Genomic DNA, 16,938 nt, shown 5'->3' with positions numbered 1-16,938 from the left:
GACCTGTTCCTGACCGAAAACGTAGGAGTGTGTCCCCACTCCGTGCTCCGCGGTCCGAACTCTCCGGGAGGGGCCGGAGCGAGGCAGCGGCTGGCCCGGGAGCCCGGGGGGTGCTGCGCAGTCCCGGCCGTGGGGGCCCCGCTGGGGCGGTCCCGGGCTCAGCCCCCGCTTTGCTGCTCTGCCCACATCCCGGGCTCGGGCTGCTGCTGCTGCGCTGGGGGAAAAATAAGCACTGAAGCCGGTGTGCGTTGGCTTGGTGGGGACGGAGTGACCTGTCTAACACACAGATTCTTCTCATTCTTGGCAGGTTTTGACCCGTGAATACTGCGATCGGGTCCTAATAGAAACAATGTACTTTAACCAGCCTAGGAGATTGGGTCTGATGGATTCTGTTCCCCTAGTTAGGGAAAATTAGAGCCCAACTGCCAGTTCTTCACCACAGTTGCTGAAATTCCAGCTTTGATTTAGAAGTAGTAGACTTAATTGCTGTATAGGAATCAGACGTGGCAGGGTTTCAAATTTGCCTTCACCTGTGTTCTGTGTGTGTGGGTTTTGGGCCTCTTCCTTTCCCCAGGCTGTTAAGATGCAGTTTTGTGATGCTGAAGAAGTAGCCAAGCTTGCTGTTCTCTATGATTTTGATGTTTTTTTGTGTAGGGACTTGGAACTAAAAATCATTAAGATCCAGGCAAAATAAAAGTTTATTTTGTAATCTGAAATGAAGATGTTAAAAATGCAAATTTGAAAGTAAAAGTAATATAAAAAGGTTTATAAATAAATGCTATAGACCTTTTTATGATGCTCAAAGCTGTAACAAGGTTTTTATAGGCTGCTTCCAATACAGGATTGAATGAGACCCTTGCGTAGGTTTATGTTGCAAAATACTTTCTTCCTCCTCTGAAAGTACCTTCTCCATACATGTGATCCATCCGCACTGACATGTATGCCAGCGCATTCCCCACATGCCATATGCAGTGCTCTCACATGCATGATCGTGTTTGTTAAAGGACAGCACCTGGCATCCATGGACCACTCATTATTTTGAGTGTGTGGAATAAATGAGGCCTTCTTAACTTAGTTTACACATTAAGTGAGAAGGAAGCTAAATTTATTAACACCCGGAGGAGTCATTTGGAACTGATAGTCTTTTGCAATTTAGTCTTTGTGGAGAGGTTACAGACACTTCTGCACGCGTACAAGAGATGTTCTAAGTTTGGCATCATTTTAGGTTGAATGCCAACTAATTAGTCATCTAGCAAAGATGCTTTATGAGCATTATCAGATTTCCAAAATTAAACATCTACTAAATATGTAATATATGGTGATTTTTATTTTAATACAGTTGTCCTTTGCAGGATGTTTTGCAAGAGTAGGTATTTTTCCCCTATAAGTGTGGCAGACTTTCAGCAAAACGCAATCAAGGAGAAAAAGTTCATTGTGTCTTCTTGAACTTTCACATTGGCAATATTGAAGGAAAGGAGAGAGGGAGGAAAAAACTCAGATTTCAGCCTGGCGAAAACATCTCTGGGGTCAATATTTCACAAAATCGATATTATTTTGCTTTTTCCTTCCTCATAGCCATCTCTATGGTTGACATTTAACCACTCATCTTTGAGTTTTGAACTTTTAAGTAAAACATGGGGAGAAAATGCTTTGGTTTTAAAAATTATGCTTGCCTCCTCCCTAGCTCTTTACAGTGAAAATTATCTACACTTGATTTGAGAAGAACAATTTTGGATTTAAAAAAATCAAACAACAAAACCAACTGAAGAAATTTCTGTAATTGATCAGGTTTTTGACATTGCTCAGAGTAATAACTACAGACTATTTATTGAAATAGAGAATATAAAAATCAACTTTTACCTATATTTTGGGTCCTTTTCCTGGTAAATCTTTATCAGAAGTGGGATTTGTAGCTTGAAAGTGGGTCACTCACTAGTTTATAGCATTGGAAACATAATGTCAGAGGGGATGGTAATATTTAGAGATGGAAAGTATAGTGTGTTTTAGTAATGTTAAAGCTACATCACTTTCTGATGAACAGCAGAATACTTATTTTTGTTTTTTTCTTGAAGCTTATCCACCATCTAGTTTTCACAGGGCCTGAAATAAAATGAAGGTTTTATTTTAAGAACAAAAGGCCTCAGAGAGGACTAACTGATGCTCATTTTAAAGTTCAAATTGATGAAAATATTTCTAATTCTGGCACAAATTATGTTTAAAATCAGACTCGGGGAGGTAGCCAAATTCTGAATTTTGCTGGCATGTTACAGCATTACCACAAATAAAAATACATGAAGATAATTCCCATGCAGAGCAAAGTAGAAAATGTTTGGTTTTGGAAAATTCCTACAACTGGATCAATATTCTCCATACTATCATAAATTTTCACAATTTTTGGTAGTTATGGAGGAGAAGTTAAATTGCCTCGGCATGCTTACAAATGTGGATTGGGTCTCCTGGGAGAGTTGTGAACCCCAGTGGAGTATGTGGAAACTTCTCTTGGTGGTAATTACGCATTGACACCTTGCATTATAAGTTCCCTTTATTAAATTAATTTAATAAACTTAAAAAGTTGCTGTCACCTTATTAGGTGCTGTAAGGTTTGGTAGTGTGAAAAACAAAACCAGAAGGGTTTATCAAAACAGTTAGCAAAGATCATTTAAGTGAAAGTTCCCATTAAGTTGAGGCATGCGGAGAATCTAAAGAGAGAAGCAAAGAAATGTCACCTAGAAATTGAATTAAATAAAGCAGAATAGGCAGTTTCATGTAGGAAAGAAAAAAACCCCTGCAACTGCTGTCAGGAAGACTTTAAATGCATAAGAGTTTTGAATTTGAGTAGATGGAAGGTATTTAGGGACTAATGAGTAAAGTAATGCTGTATGATGTTTGAAAATAGTGTGATGGAAGTGAAGTTAGTTCATTCCCTACACTGTATGCTCTGTTAGATCATTATCCTGAATTTCAGCATACAATTTATAATCCAAGTAGGTTTCCTGGTCAAAACCACTCTATAAAAACAGTTTTTACAGAATCTACTTGTAGTGTCATTAATTAAAATCATCATCTACTGGAAAACTTTGAGAGTCCTACCAGAGAACTATTTTGATTCAGCCATAAAAGTTTGAAGTAGAACCATTTCTAGCTAAACGCTGTCTTCAGTTTTCATCTGCTTTTAAAATTTTGTGTATTACATGAAAGTTACACAAGCTGTATTTTCTCTGAAAATCGCCTTATTACTTTTCTGGTCATTAGTTTCAAAGTGACAGTAGAAGTCCAAAGTCTTTGAAAGGAGCATTATTCACTTGAGGTAAAAGGCCTGGGTCTGATTTGCCATTTTAAACCCTTGCATGGTTTCAGACTTTACTTGAGTTACTCTTGATAATAGCAAGGGCCTGCAAGAACTGATTCAAACCTGTATTGGATGGTAAGTTAAAAAAATGTAATGGCGTCCTTGAAATGTTCATTATACAGTAACTAATCACGCTTAAACCTGGACTTAGGGATGTAGGAAGGAATAAGAAGACTGAAACTGATGAGGGTGACAAGACTGTGTGCTGCCACGTATCTGCTAATTTTAATGAATTGTGCCTTTCAGACAACATCTGATCTCTGGCATCTTGCTTTTAATGGCCAATTATATGGCCAGACCAAAGAAAAAAAGTGGTGTGTGACTTGCCTCCTGCCCAAGGCTCTCATGTTGGCTGTGAAACCCGCTGACCGCAAGCTGCGGCATTGCCCACACAGCCTGTTGCTGACACGTTGTGGTGTGGTTGCCCATCAGTTGGTGAAATCTGGAGCCCTCTCCCTTCCTGAGGTCTGTTCATTTGTGTGAGGCAGAACCTGGTATAAGTTTTGAATCTCACTGTCAACTACTCGTGATAGCTCTGTGTCTTTCTCTTTGGAAATTGCCACATCCGCTGTTGACTCCTGAATAGAAGGAATAGGACTGTGTTCATCCATTTCCCTTTTTCTTTTCTTCCTCCTTTTGTGTTCTTTCTCATGATCTTGTAACTGTGGAAGTGCAGCTGAGTACTTTGTAGAATTAAATATATTGGCCGTTGTCTCCCCTAGGAAGGGTAGGAGAAGGATTCTGTGCCCCTTTAGTCTGTGTTTTGTTCAGCTGATGAACAGCATTTCTGAAGAGTTTCATTTCCTGTCTATGCAGGACTTTTGTCAGAAAATAAACACGGAATACATTTGAAGTGCAAAGGCAATTTTCTGTTTTTAGAGAAAATAAAAATATCTGCATGATTATTTGCTCTTACTAGGAACTCAAGCGTACCTTAAAGGTTCCATTGCTCGGCATAATAGATATTATAATTTTTTAAACTATTTTTTTACTATTTAGATTGCAAGTGGACTTGAAGTGAGCATTGAAAAGGGAAGTGGGTCATTTTTTTTTCCCCGGCTGTTGTCCATTCTTTCTCAGCTGGTGAAAGTTGATGACTCAAAGCTTAACAGGAAATGGTGTTAGATACCTGTAGGTGACAGATTTGAGTTTGGCCTCAGTTAGTAATGCTTGAAGTCATTACCATCTGTCTGTTGTTCAGTGATCTGTGTAAAATTAGCTGATATTCTTAGTCCAGTTCTTAGTAGACAGGTGTCCACATCATGAAAACTGGCACCAGTATGAGGCTCATTGGCTGTCTCAGCAGAGATGTTTTGCTGATAAATAGGCAAAGAAACAATAATCTACTCAGTTCTGAGGTATACTTTTCCCTTTGCAGGTTCAGACATGCTGATGGATGAGCATTCATAGAGACAAAGGTTATTGTGTGCTGCTGTGGTTGTTGTATCATCTTTTGGTAGAGAATGTAGCCCATGTTTTTGAATTCTGCATTAATTTTTAAAAAATGCCCTACCTAGTTCTGGCTTTGAGCAGAATTCTTACATATAGCTGGTGACCTTAGCTGTTCTTTCTGATAGAATGAAACAAGAGAACATATTTCATATGATGGGTTTTTTTTCTTTTTTTTTCCTCACTTTAAAAATGTCAGCCCTATTCAGGCAGCAAGAATTTGGAAAGAGAAAACACCAAATCTTTCACAAGCAGTTATATTTTAAAAAAATCTGCAGCAACTACTTTTTTTTTTTTTTTTAATGTAGCTGTAGGAACTGATGTAATATGATTTTATGTGGTTTATATATCCTGAGACTGATCTCATAATGGCACCAATAACTGCCCTTGGCATGATGAAACCTTTGCACAGACTTGCTTTTTAATGTTTCCGATTAATTGTGGGACCCTTGATGGCAAAATTTGCAATATACATTGTGCAGGATTTGAGTGTTTACATACAGCGGGGATCTCTGCAGTGACAGTTGCCTATGGAGACGCAGGGATAATGGAGCCCGAAGTCTTTCACTGGGAGCTGTGCTGCAGTTCAACCCATATGTTGACATAAAATGCATGGGAGAGCTCTCTTGCATGCCTCTTCCCAGGGTTAGGGCCTGGCATCACTTCAGCCCACATGTAACATCTATAACACCAAACTATTCTGGCTTTTTGCAGGCGTTGCTTTTAGTCCTGCCTGAGCTTCTTTAAAGTATATTATCTTGCAAGCAGTGATTCAGACGTAACTGTTCCCACTGCAGTGTGTAGGACTCTCCTCCTATTTCATTGACATAAAAATACACACCAGTAAGATATAAATAGTTCTCCAGCATTCCTGAAGATTTATGGTAGATAGATACTTTGTGAAGATCCATTGAGGGGTAAGCCCAAATGGTCATATTTGAAGTTAATTGGCCTTCTTACAACTCACTGCATTTTATTGCCAGTAATAGAGCGTTAAGGATTCTAATAGGATCTTCTGCTTGCAGAGCCTGAGTTGATTAAGTGGTGCAACACATTAGTTTTGGAGGGCTGCTTAAATCACCAGTAAAAGTAGGTTAGGTGACTACAGATCACCTCCTCGTTGACAGGAATTCCCACGATTAATAATAGTTTAAAAAAGAAGCAGCAGCATGATTCACTATTTATACCCCCACTATTGTTACCAACTATGTTTTCTTCTAGAACAAGAAGAATAAGAGATAAGTATTGGTGTTGCCATAGATACTCCTGGGTTGGCATTAAGTACTGGGATGTGCTAGAAAATCCAAGATTTGTCATTTCACAACTGTTAAGGCCAGTGTAGGTGAAAGATGTGGAGCATGAAAGGGCTGCAATTGGAGAGAAAGCATTAAGGAGATAATCAGCTTCACTGTCTTTGCTCCTACCAGACACAGAACTGTTTGACCAAGGTTTTGGCTGCAAATCAAGGATTTGTATGTCTGTACTAGCTGGATAACTGTTATGATGTTTAAAGTACCTCTAGGTCCACATTCGTCTGTCATTTGCTAGTGGAATAAAATGTGATTTTCACATCTGTTTTGTCTCTCTTCTGCCATCATGTTGGACAAGCAACCAGAAGTATTACGAGATCACTTTTGTGGCCTTGTAATTGTCTGAGAGTTCCTTCTTCCTTCTTTCTCATGGGTCATACTAATAAATATTTGAGAGCAGAATAGCAGTTACTGAAGAGTGAACCCAAACATAGTTTTAATCTTGTGCTGCTGCTATAATGTTTCTAATAGCATTAAGTCATAGGCTTGCTGATTTGGAGATTAGCTTCTTGATCTTAGCTTTTCCCTTCTTTCTGAGAAACTCCAAAAAACAAAGTTGCAAAAGCATTTCAATGCCTATTGCCCATGAAGCTGTAGTCATTTAATGAAAAAAAAAAAAAGAAATCAATGTTTGAGGAAAAGCAGCTCATGCCTGTAGGAAAATCTGTCCCATTGCTCATTTGGTATGATTGTAAAATTACAGTGTTCTGTGAGCTAAAGAAAAGAGTGTACCATCAGAGGAAAAACACATAAAGGTCTGGAGTTTATTTAAGTGCTATTCCTATTTAGTTTCTTATAACTAACAAGTAAAGCAATTCCTGAAAGGAATCAAAGCACTTGTCTCTGTTACTCAGTTAAACTGGATTACTGAATATTGAGCTCAGTTCCTGAAAGAGATTCTTTCAGGAACTGAGTTCAGTATTCAGTATTCTCTTATTATTAAGTAACAAAGACTAATTCCTGTATTTTCTTATTAAAGCGATGTGGGAAGATGAATTTTTCACTTCTGTAGAAGTGATGCAGAAATATTTCAAGATCAAATAAAATAAATATTTATGTATTTAAGTCAACCCTGGATAAATTTTAATAGTGTGCTTCTGGGAGATCAGTGGTAATTGAATCTCTTCTTTTTCTACGTGCAAGTATGACTGGGCTTTCCTCTCCTGTTTTCTAGCACTGCAGATAAATGTCTTCACTTCTAATCTCTTGGAGCTCTTCTGCTCTCCAGAAATCAATATATTCAGGAAACGTCATTGGGCTATGTTAGTAAAATGAGTGAGCTAAACACTTGTGGATTTCCCTGACTCATGAATGCCTTGGTAATTGTAGAAAAGAGAGCAGCTTCCATGTTTAGGGACCAACCTAGTGCAAAACAAATGGCATGCTATGAAACTGGAACTTCGAGGTTGCTTCTTAAAAACCTCTTTGGGACAGGCATGCCAAACTATACAACTTTCCAGGGACCTCTGAGCTATCAACTGTTGTACAGTGGAATTTATTTAGAGTTATTTTGAAAAAATGCCCTTCTGTGAAAATTAGCTTCCAGCAAAGTAATCTTTTTGACACTTAGATGAAACATTCTTGCTTTTCTTCTCTAAATAATTGGCAAATTCTGTAGCAAAACAATTTTACATGGCTTTCTTTTCCTTTTTATTCACAGCTTGAGACTTGTTCTAGGTGCAAGAACTTAAATTTCCCTATTTTCCCATTGCTTACTTCTTTTTTTATCTTTTACCATTTGATTCAAAGTGACATCTGTGAAGACTGATTTTTAATTTTTTTTTTTTCTTTTCAAGTGGGACATATTCTTCTGCTGTTAACTCTGTTGAGTCTTTTCTCCTTTCATTTTTAGATTGCAAATATTATGATAATACCTGAATCATCAGACTTGAGCCACTTATCCTTTTTAGTAATTTGAGTTTAGAAGCTTGTTGATTTGTAGATCATGCAGATTTTTTTTCATAAAGAAACTGTTTACAAGACCTTCAGTAGATTTCTTTTTTAAACTTATGATGTGAGTTAACTCCCTGAATTAACCTGTTAGCTAATGCATTGATCACAAAATCATCATAACGGCTGATAATTAGCAACTTTCTAGACTATTACATTGGGAAGAGACCTAAATCCCAGTGAAATTAGTGCATGTTTTCTTTGCTTTAAGGGAAAATGTACTGAAGGGCAAATGCCCATTTAAGATTTCAAGGTAGTAAAGGCAATAATACATTAAAATGAAACTGCTTTCTCTGGTGGTTGATTTGCTGTAGGCAGCTGTGAGAGTGCAAAAACTCTGTTCAATGCACTGTTTTTGACAGTGTCCTAAGTATCATTGGCTCTTTCAAGACAGACATTGTAGCAGAATGTGGATCTTGGTTCAAACCCTCAAAGGTACTTAGACCTCCAACTTTTATTTTGGATATTAGTATTAAAGCACTTAAGTATGTCTCAGGAAATGGATGCAGTTCTTGATGCTGCAATACTAAATTGCTCAGTACATGGCATGCTAATGTCTGTAGTCCAGTTATTATGAGTAGGTCCTAATACTAGTATTAAATGCTTTGAGGAATGTGGATTTCCAGGATTCGGTGCTTGTTGTAAAGTAGAATGGTGATTTTAGTGAGCCTTTTAATTTTTTGGCATCAGTTTTCTTAGCCCTTAAGTCAACATTGGTTTTCTGAATGGGGATTTGCATGGAAATGCTGCTTTTGATTTACTTATGTAGTAAAGGTAATTGAGCAGTGCATGTTATTTGAGACTTACCTGAATTGACCTCTGTTTGCATTTTGCTCTTGCTTGTCCACAGAACCCTGAAAGCGGTAACTGTTCACACACCAGGATCATTTATGGGAATTGTTGACCTGCAAAATTCAAATTTTCTTGCTCACTTCCTTTTCATATATTAGGTCCTGTTACTGAAGTCAAAACAGATATATATGTCACCAGTTTTGGACCTGTTTCTGATGTAGAAATGGTATGTATTTCTGGGGTTAAAATGCCATTTCCTGGTTCTGAGAAATGATTAACTGCAGTAGGAGTGGTTGCTTCATCTGTACTGTTCTGTCAATCATGCAAATTAGGCAAGATTAGTAACAGCTTAATTTACAGGTTATAATTAGATACATAAGGCCTGATTCTGGTCACACTTTCAGTGGGTTTTGGCTGGCTTAAGAAATTCGCTTCATAGGATTTAAAACAGATTTTCATGGCACAGAGGCAGAATCCAGCCTTGCAGGGAGTGTATAAGTAAGTCTACAGTAGGGAAAATGTGTAATATTTTTGAAATTGATTTTTGTTTCTAAAACTTGTGTTTTTCTCAGGTGAATAATAACGACATCACTTCAAAAATGCTTGCTGACATTTTCATTTCTGATGAATGCCCTTTGCTGACCTTTGTGCTCCTTTAAGCATTGCTTTCAGCAAATGTTTGTCTGATAACAGTTTTCATAAGTATATGCAGAAATTAAACGTCCAGGTGATATGCATGAAATAGTAACAGAGGAGAAACATTACATTTGCATATTCTGTTATTTGTTCCTAAATGGCTTTTGCTTTCAAGGTCAAATCCAGCAAAACTCCCATCAACTTCTAAAATACAGTGATATACCCTTAAATCATACAGCAGTTGATTTTTTTATAACACACTCAAGAAATCCCATGGAAATAGCACAGCCATGTGTGCTGAACTGAACTTCTTAATGGAAAATGCAATTTCAGGGTAGTAATTTTCTTCCCATATAGTGCTGTTGTTCACTTTGTGTTGCACCTGACTTAATTCTGTTATGTGGAAAGGTATGTGGTAGCAAGATATTTTTTCAAGAGCTACAGTCTCGACAGCAGTCTCGTGTTAAAATGATTCTTACCCATTCCTTGGTTAGCATGTGCAGGATGATGCTTATCAGAGGGACAAGGGGTACAAGGATGTGGTCCCGAGGAAATCTAGTAATATGTGTCTCAAATCTATAGGAGGTCTGTGTGGCATCTCTCAGGTTTCATTTTCACGGGAAGTTATAGTTATATTGGAGCATATATCTAGGCAGAAGTGAGAACATAGACTGAAGATGGGTGAGGAACTTGCAAAAAGATAGTTTACAGCCGATATTTCCCCTTTCTTCATTAGGGATGGTTTAGGAGGCTATTTAGTGATGCAGGAATTGTTTCTGGAATACTCTTTAGTTAATATATCCATTAGTGACCCAATGTAATTTTAATGTGGCTGCACTTGTAAAACTTGCTGCAACAGTGACGTGTGCTATAGTCTCAGTACAGGGGATGATCAGAATGTCTTTTTAGTTGCTTTTGTATCCATTTTCATTTTTTAATGAAAATGGTTGAAATCTTATATTACAAAATCTGTCAGGTAGAAGCTAATAACAGAAACAGGTACTTATGAGCCATGAATTGACACTAGAGGAGACACTTTTCATGGATTAACTATAAATCACAGTGAAGGATACAGTCATGGAAAAGAAGACATATAATCCAAGATGCATTACACTAGTAGACTTGCCTCCTTGCCAATGCAAATAGGTATGGGCTTACAAGTAATTTCAATAGAAACATTTTGTAGAAGAATTTGAAATCAAGCCAGAAAACATTGTTTGGCTTAACAACAAGATCAAAACTGTAAGTTAGAAAGGACTTAAATCCTTCCATGTGACCTTCCATGATAGCTTTTTATGTGAAATGCTTTAGCTTCTAAGGATGAGAAATGCATTCTTTCATCCATTCATTCACATGTGATTTCTCATGATGTGCCTATGTCTGCAGTTCTGCAGTTTTTTGCATGTTTTCTTTAGAGCATCTGAGTGGCTTTTCTGATGGAAGTTAATGGGATAGTTACGTACTTTTAAAAAAATGTAGATATATATGCAAATCTCTATATAATTTGTGATCCCTGTTTTATGAGCATGGCAAAACACTTACTTAGCTTTCCTCAGTTAAAAGCTTACTTTCCATGAGATGAAGTTAGGTTTTCTTTCCTAACTTTAAAGTGGAACTAATAATTTGTCCTGGTATTTTCAATTTAGCCAGCAGCATCCAACCTATGGATATATTTTCTTTAAAAATCTGTTGACAATTCTTGTTAGAAATCATTTTGTTTCCAGTTATATGCTTGACTTCAAATTCAGTTGCCTGCTTCCTGCAACCTAATTAGCTTAATTATCCCTTAATGATTAAATGTGTAGCAGTTTATTGATATGACTAATGTAAGAAATTAAGCTACTAAGAAGTACACAAGACACTTTAATTGGTGGAGAGATGTTTTTGTCGTGGACTTAGGATTTTCTTTTTTAATGATTTCTTTGCTCCTAAGGGATTTCTTATTTTACAGGAAACACGTATGCAAATGTGATCTTTGTTTTTATGCAATTTAATACAGGAATATACAATGGATGTCTTCTTTCGTCAGACTTGGGTAGATAAAAGATTAAAATATGATGGCCCTATTGAAATTTTAAGACTTAACAACTTGATGGTTTCGAAGGTATGGACTCCTGATACTTTCTTCAGGAATGGAAAAAAGTCTGTTGCTCATAATATGACAGCCCCTAATAAACTCTTCAGAATAATGAGAAATGGCACCATCCTGTACACAATGAGGTATCTAATGTGTTTGTTTGACTTCTTACAATTACTGTATGCAAAAGTTGTACTGCCTAGACAAAATGGCAACCAGAGACTATTTAATTTGTTCCATTATAGGCTTACAATAAGTGCAGAGTGTCCCATGAGATTAGTGGATTTTCCCATGGATGGTCATGCTTGTCCTCTCAAATTTGGGAGTTGTAAGTTGCAATTATCAAATTTCTTGTAACTACAGAATTTAAATAGTAGAATTAAATTTTGAGCAGTTACTAGACTTTCTGAATTTATACAGTTATGTCTTGATATGCAATCTCTATGCAGACAAAACTCCTGTTAAGTTCCTCAGAACTTCAATTTAGGGCGTCAAAAATTAAACCCAGAGAAATAAAAAGGAGGTGGTGATTCAGCTATTATGTTAAACCCCACTATTCTGGATACGCAGTTGCTTGAAATATGTCGCTTTTCTTGATTCTTGGGGAGGAATTGGTTACTCAGTGAAATGAGAGGTTCTTTGGAGAAGACAAACTTAACTTAAAACAGCCAGGTAAAAGACACCTAGGGAAGCAGTTTAGCTCACTTTCTCTACAGACAGTGGAAGCACATTGACGTCTTAAGAAAGAGGTGAAGGTTATGTGCAGAGATTTGGTGTCTAGTTGTAATTGTCTGCTGGCCTGTAAGAGGAGTCTGCATGGCAAGTTTAGACTAAATAAATAACTTTTTAACTGATGAGAAAAATCTTAGTGCAGATGATTTTTCTGCTTTGAAGTCAGATGTCTGTTTTTGAAAAATATCTAAATTTTGGATAAAGGAACAGTTTGGGATTTCTGCATAACAAACCAGAGAGGGTAGCTGTGGTTGCCTGATGTGAATCCAAACCAGAGACCTCTGAGACACCCTGGAAATGGTTGGTGCACTCCATTAACTATCTTGTTATTCTTTTAAGCCTTCTTGGTCATTGACTTCTCTGCTTTACACCCTCCAATGGCTGGACATTAATCTGTTTACCTTGACCCTAGAGCTCTGAAGTGAGAAATCGCTGGAGAACCTTCAGAGATTTTCCATTGCATAAATTTAGCTTATACAGCTGGATAGTCAGCCTGAATGGGGGCATGAAAGACACACCTCTAATAGGATTTTTCATCAGGGAGACCAGGTGCTGCAAGATTTGTCTTTGGTATGAGCTGTATGATAGGGGTTCTTTGATAGTGGGGGCTCATTCACAGTAACAGGTCTTGAGACAGAACCACCACTTAGAAGGAATTGCTGAACACTAGTCTGATATTTCTCCCAGTGAAACTTGAAATAACCTGTAGCCATTTCAAATATAAGACTGATTTGATTCAATTTTAACAGGAGTTTGGACTGTGTAGGGATTGAATGCTAGCCCTAAGAAATATCATTTGCATTAAATGTAAAATGTTTCTTTGTATGTGCTTATTTTGGGGCCATTGTGAATTTTTTTACTTACCTATGGTTTCTGGCAAATATTTTAAGCAGAAGTTTAAAATGTTGCCGTTTTTAGTATAATCATCCTTTTCTGTAAAGTAATGTACACCCAATCTTCAAAATATGTCCTTCTTGTACATATTCTTTTCTTTTTTTTTTTTTTAGATTAGTATATTTTAATAGTAAAATTTTAGTTAGAAATTGCTAAATTAAAGATAAACTTTGCATGCCCAGAAAGGGCTGATTCAGAGGGGATTTGCGTTTAGTCTTCACATTCATATGTGAAGTGAATTTATGTGTGACACTTGACATATAACCTCAGCTCTTATTTATTGTACTCCAAGGGTGGCTTTTTGGGGGTAACTTAACATGAAGGGTATCTTCTGAAGTCATTCATCTGTGTTTTACTGTTTGGTTTCAGTAGGTTTGGTTTTGGTTCTTAGTAAGGCATGAGAAAAATTTCCTATTTATGCAAACTGATGCTGTGTTGTAGATGCATATCCAAAGAGTGAAATGATTTATACCTGGACAAAAGGACCTGAGAAGTCAGTGGAAGTTCCTGAGGAGTCTTCCAGTTTAGTTCAGTATGACCTGCTTGGGCATACGGTATCCTCTGAAACTATAAAATCTATTACAGGTAGGAATCTTGTCAGTAAAAATCAACTTGAGGTAAAACTAACCTGTAACATTGCCCAAAGCTTTTTTTCTTTTTCTTCCTGTAAGTTTTACTCTACTGAATGTCATAGGGTATGTATTAAGGACTGAGAGTGTAAATCTGAATTAGGTTTCTGTCCTTGAGATTTACATTTGTGGATTCATTACAGTAGATTGCGACAGTCTTTCAGAAAGCTAGAATGAGATCATTACTCCAAGGGACAAAATGAGCATTTAATCACTGCTTAAAATGCCGTTTGAAGAGTCAAGAGGATGCCTGGGTGAGGAAGTAATTTCTCAGCACTGTATCCACATTATGTGCAAAAGACTTCCTTTGTTTGGTGGTGCAAACAGCTCAGGATAGAAGTACAGCATACAGAATGGGTTATTAAAATCATAAAAACCCTCTAGTCAGATAAGGGTAGGCACAAATATGCTGCTAGTCACAATAGATACTTCTGCTGATTTGTTCTGTAAGAAATAAGGCAAATGGCAACTACAGGCATCCAAAATGAGTGAAGTATCACTGATGAGCAGTGTGGTGATAAACAAGCATATTCCCAAAATATTTTTAAAATTTGGAATCATTTTCTAAGCATCAGCAGGTTTGGGTGTTGTGAGATAGTCAAAATGAAACCAATAAAACAAATATATTTGATGTATTGCTCTACGGATGTTTTACTCAAAGATAAAATGGCATTTTGCAATTCACTAGGAATTTACTTCTCAGCATATAGATTACTATTAGTTAACAAAGAAAAATTACTTGCTGTCCCAAAAGGCTTATTCTGTAGTGCTTTATTTAGACAGTTTATTGAGTTCATGGTAAAACTGCTTTTTTGGTCTGTTTGCTTAATATGAATGATAACATTTTAGATAAATTTAGAGTATTTTTAATTCTTCTCAATGGTTTTTGCATTTGTTTCATTGTTGTAGTGGGGCTGACTTATAAACCTAGCAAAAAGTTGAGATGCTTGCGTAACGTTTGATGTGTATCGTTGTTGTTTTATTCAGCAGGTAGGTACCATAATGTTATGGATACTGGTAGGTAGATAAATTGTGTCTTGGGATTCTCTTCTCCAACAGCTGTCAAAAGAATTTTTAAAATCATGCTTATACTGTAAAATGTAATCCAGTACTAGTTGTATTATAGCATTTTTGATATCAACTTTCTTGTAAGGACCTACTGTTTCTGGGATTTTTAAAAAAACCTTCATTCATTCTTGTTCTAAAGAAGGTATCTCTCTGTACATATTAAGTTATGTGAATAGTATCACCTTAAACAATCCTACTTGAGACTCTGAAACACAAATTTTTTACACAGAGAAATATTTTCTTTTTTAGGTGAATATATTGTTATGACAGTTTATTTCCATCTGAGACGGAAAATGGGTTATTTTATGATTCAGACCTACATCCCATGCATTATGACCGTGATCCTCTCTCAAGTTTCATTTTGGATAAATAAGGAATCAGTTCCTGCTAGAACTGTATTTGGTAATTATTTCCTTTTTAAAAACTTTTTGTTGTACTTGCTCTTTTAATAATTCTCACTAGAATAGGCCTTTTCAGTGCCTTGGGGTATACTCCATGCTATTTCAGAAACAAGGGAATAATTTAAATTCAGAGAGAATCTTGCTATTGATGTATGAAGAATGTTGTTGAATGAATCCTTGGAATCTGAAGAGAAACTTGGAATATATAATCAGAAGGATGGGATGGTAACCTGTGGCAAATGGCTGCTCAGCTCTAGGGATTCTACCTGCTTGAGGGAGCAAACTGGAAAGACCTGGCTCTGACTAATACACTCTACATCCAGATCAGGTTTATCCTCCAGTGGACAGTAGTGTAAGTACTCAAACTCAAGGTTTATAGAACACTTGTAAATTAAATTGATTTGGAGTGTGTGAGATGTTCCAATGTCTTGTTATGAGGTATCTGTGTCATCAGTGGAAGCTTGCTATGAATAAGGCTTAGATTCTGTTACTGTAATTTCATATTTAATGTTTTTCTTTCCTTTCTACCACTGCCATCATGAAAATGAATTACAAAAGCAAAATGATCACAATATATTAATCTTTCCAAAATACGGCTTGAACGAGATGGCACAGTGAAAATAATAGAAAATCTTCAGTGGAAGACAAGTGCATGAATCTAAATGGAAATATTTTTCCTAAAAAAGAAATAGGATAAAACCATTTTAAAAGCTGCTTAAAGCAGGAAGAGAATGTTGTACTATAAGCCTCTCTGTAGACTGCTAGATGCTGGCAAGAGTGATAGTGATAGGGGCAGTTGTACTGGCAGCTCCAAGTCTTCCAGAAGAATGATTTAATAGAGAAAAATCTGAGAAAGTCTGTCAGTAAACTAATATTGTCACAGACAAACATATCCTCTTTGGTTAATGTTTGGTCTTGATCCTATTTTTGATTCTATTAATCAAATGTTTTTAGAAACAATTTGGAAAAAGTTTTTGCTTGAAGTGGACAAAGGTCCACTCAGGTCCTTAGAAAGGATAGGACTGAACAGAGATGGGCCTCCTCCAGGGAAAGAAACAAAACCCAAACAAACAACTTTCCATATTTTTTTTTTTCTCTGACTTAAACATTTTCAGTGGTGTGGATTTCAACACCTTCCCACTGAAGAAGGTTTTGTGAGCTTGCATCTGTATTTTTTATCCTCCTGAAAACTCTGAGAAATCCTTTGAGCTGTCATGACCTGGCTATTACTCTTTTTTTATTTACCTTCTTTAGAAGGAAGGACTGATTTCATTGTGAGCATTTCTCTGTATGGCAGTGTGTAGTTAAGCTATTTAAAATTATATTACCTTGATGGAATACTACCATTTAGCAAATAGGGATGTGAGAAAAACATATTCTTAATGAGTTTAAATTCTTCTGAGCATAAGAATTTCATCTTGAGCTAGAATGAGTACAGTGTTCTTTTCATAAGAGTAAGAACATCTGTATTTTTAGTCACTCATCATTGAGGTTATCATGCTAGGATTTATGCAGTGTTCACCACATACTTGGGGTTTTACATTTCTATGATATGGGATATTTTGGATGAAAAAAGAAAGAAAGACTTCATTAATTTGTTTTTATGCAGCATGTATTTGCATTTGAAGCACTACCAGGAGGTGGCCATCTT

General features: G+C 36.7%; 2 protein-coding genes across 4 annotated transcripts in view; one reads left to right on the top strand and one right to left on the bottom strand.

Moving 5' to 3' along the window:
- Positions 1–7,065, bottom strand: part of GABRB1 (gamma-aminobutyric acid type A receptor subunit beta1) — a 141,228-nt gene extending 134,163 nt beyond the window's left edge. The window contains exon 1 of the transcript XR_012055575.1: positions 4–7,065. The gene's annotated coding sequence lies outside the window, so the exon portion shown is untranslated. The remainder of the gene's footprint in view (positions 1–3) is intronic.
- Positions 1–16,938, top strand: part of GABRA4 (gamma-aminobutyric acid type A receptor subunit alpha4) — an 87,691-nt gene that overhangs the window by 613 nt on the left and 70,140 nt on the right. For 2 of the 3 annotated variants that reach the window (XM_072928136.1, XM_030270999.4), the window contains exons 3-7: positions 9,009–9,076; positions 11,486–11,706; positions 11,809–11,891; positions 13,631–13,774; positions 15,136–15,288. In XM_072928136.1, the coding sequence (XP_072784237.1) occupies positions 9,009–9,076; positions 11,486–11,706; positions 11,809–11,891; positions 13,631–13,774; positions 15,136–15,288 (669 nt within the window). Of the gene's footprint in view, positions 1–8,908; positions 9,077–11,485; positions 11,707–11,808; positions 11,892–13,630; positions 13,775–15,135; positions 15,289–16,938 lie in introns of all 3 variants that reach the window. The other variant, XM_041716078.2, reaches the window with a different exon arrangement.

Source organism: Taeniopygia guttata, chromosome 4 (assembly GCF_048771995.1).
Source record: "Taeniopygia guttata chromosome 4, bTaeGut7.mat, whole genome shotgun sequence".
NCBI classification, from domain to species: domain Eukaryota; kingdom Metazoa; phylum Chordata; class Aves; order Passeriformes; family Estrildidae; genus Taeniopygia; species Taeniopygia guttata.
This window is presented reverse-complemented; position numbering and strand designations above follow the sequence as displayed.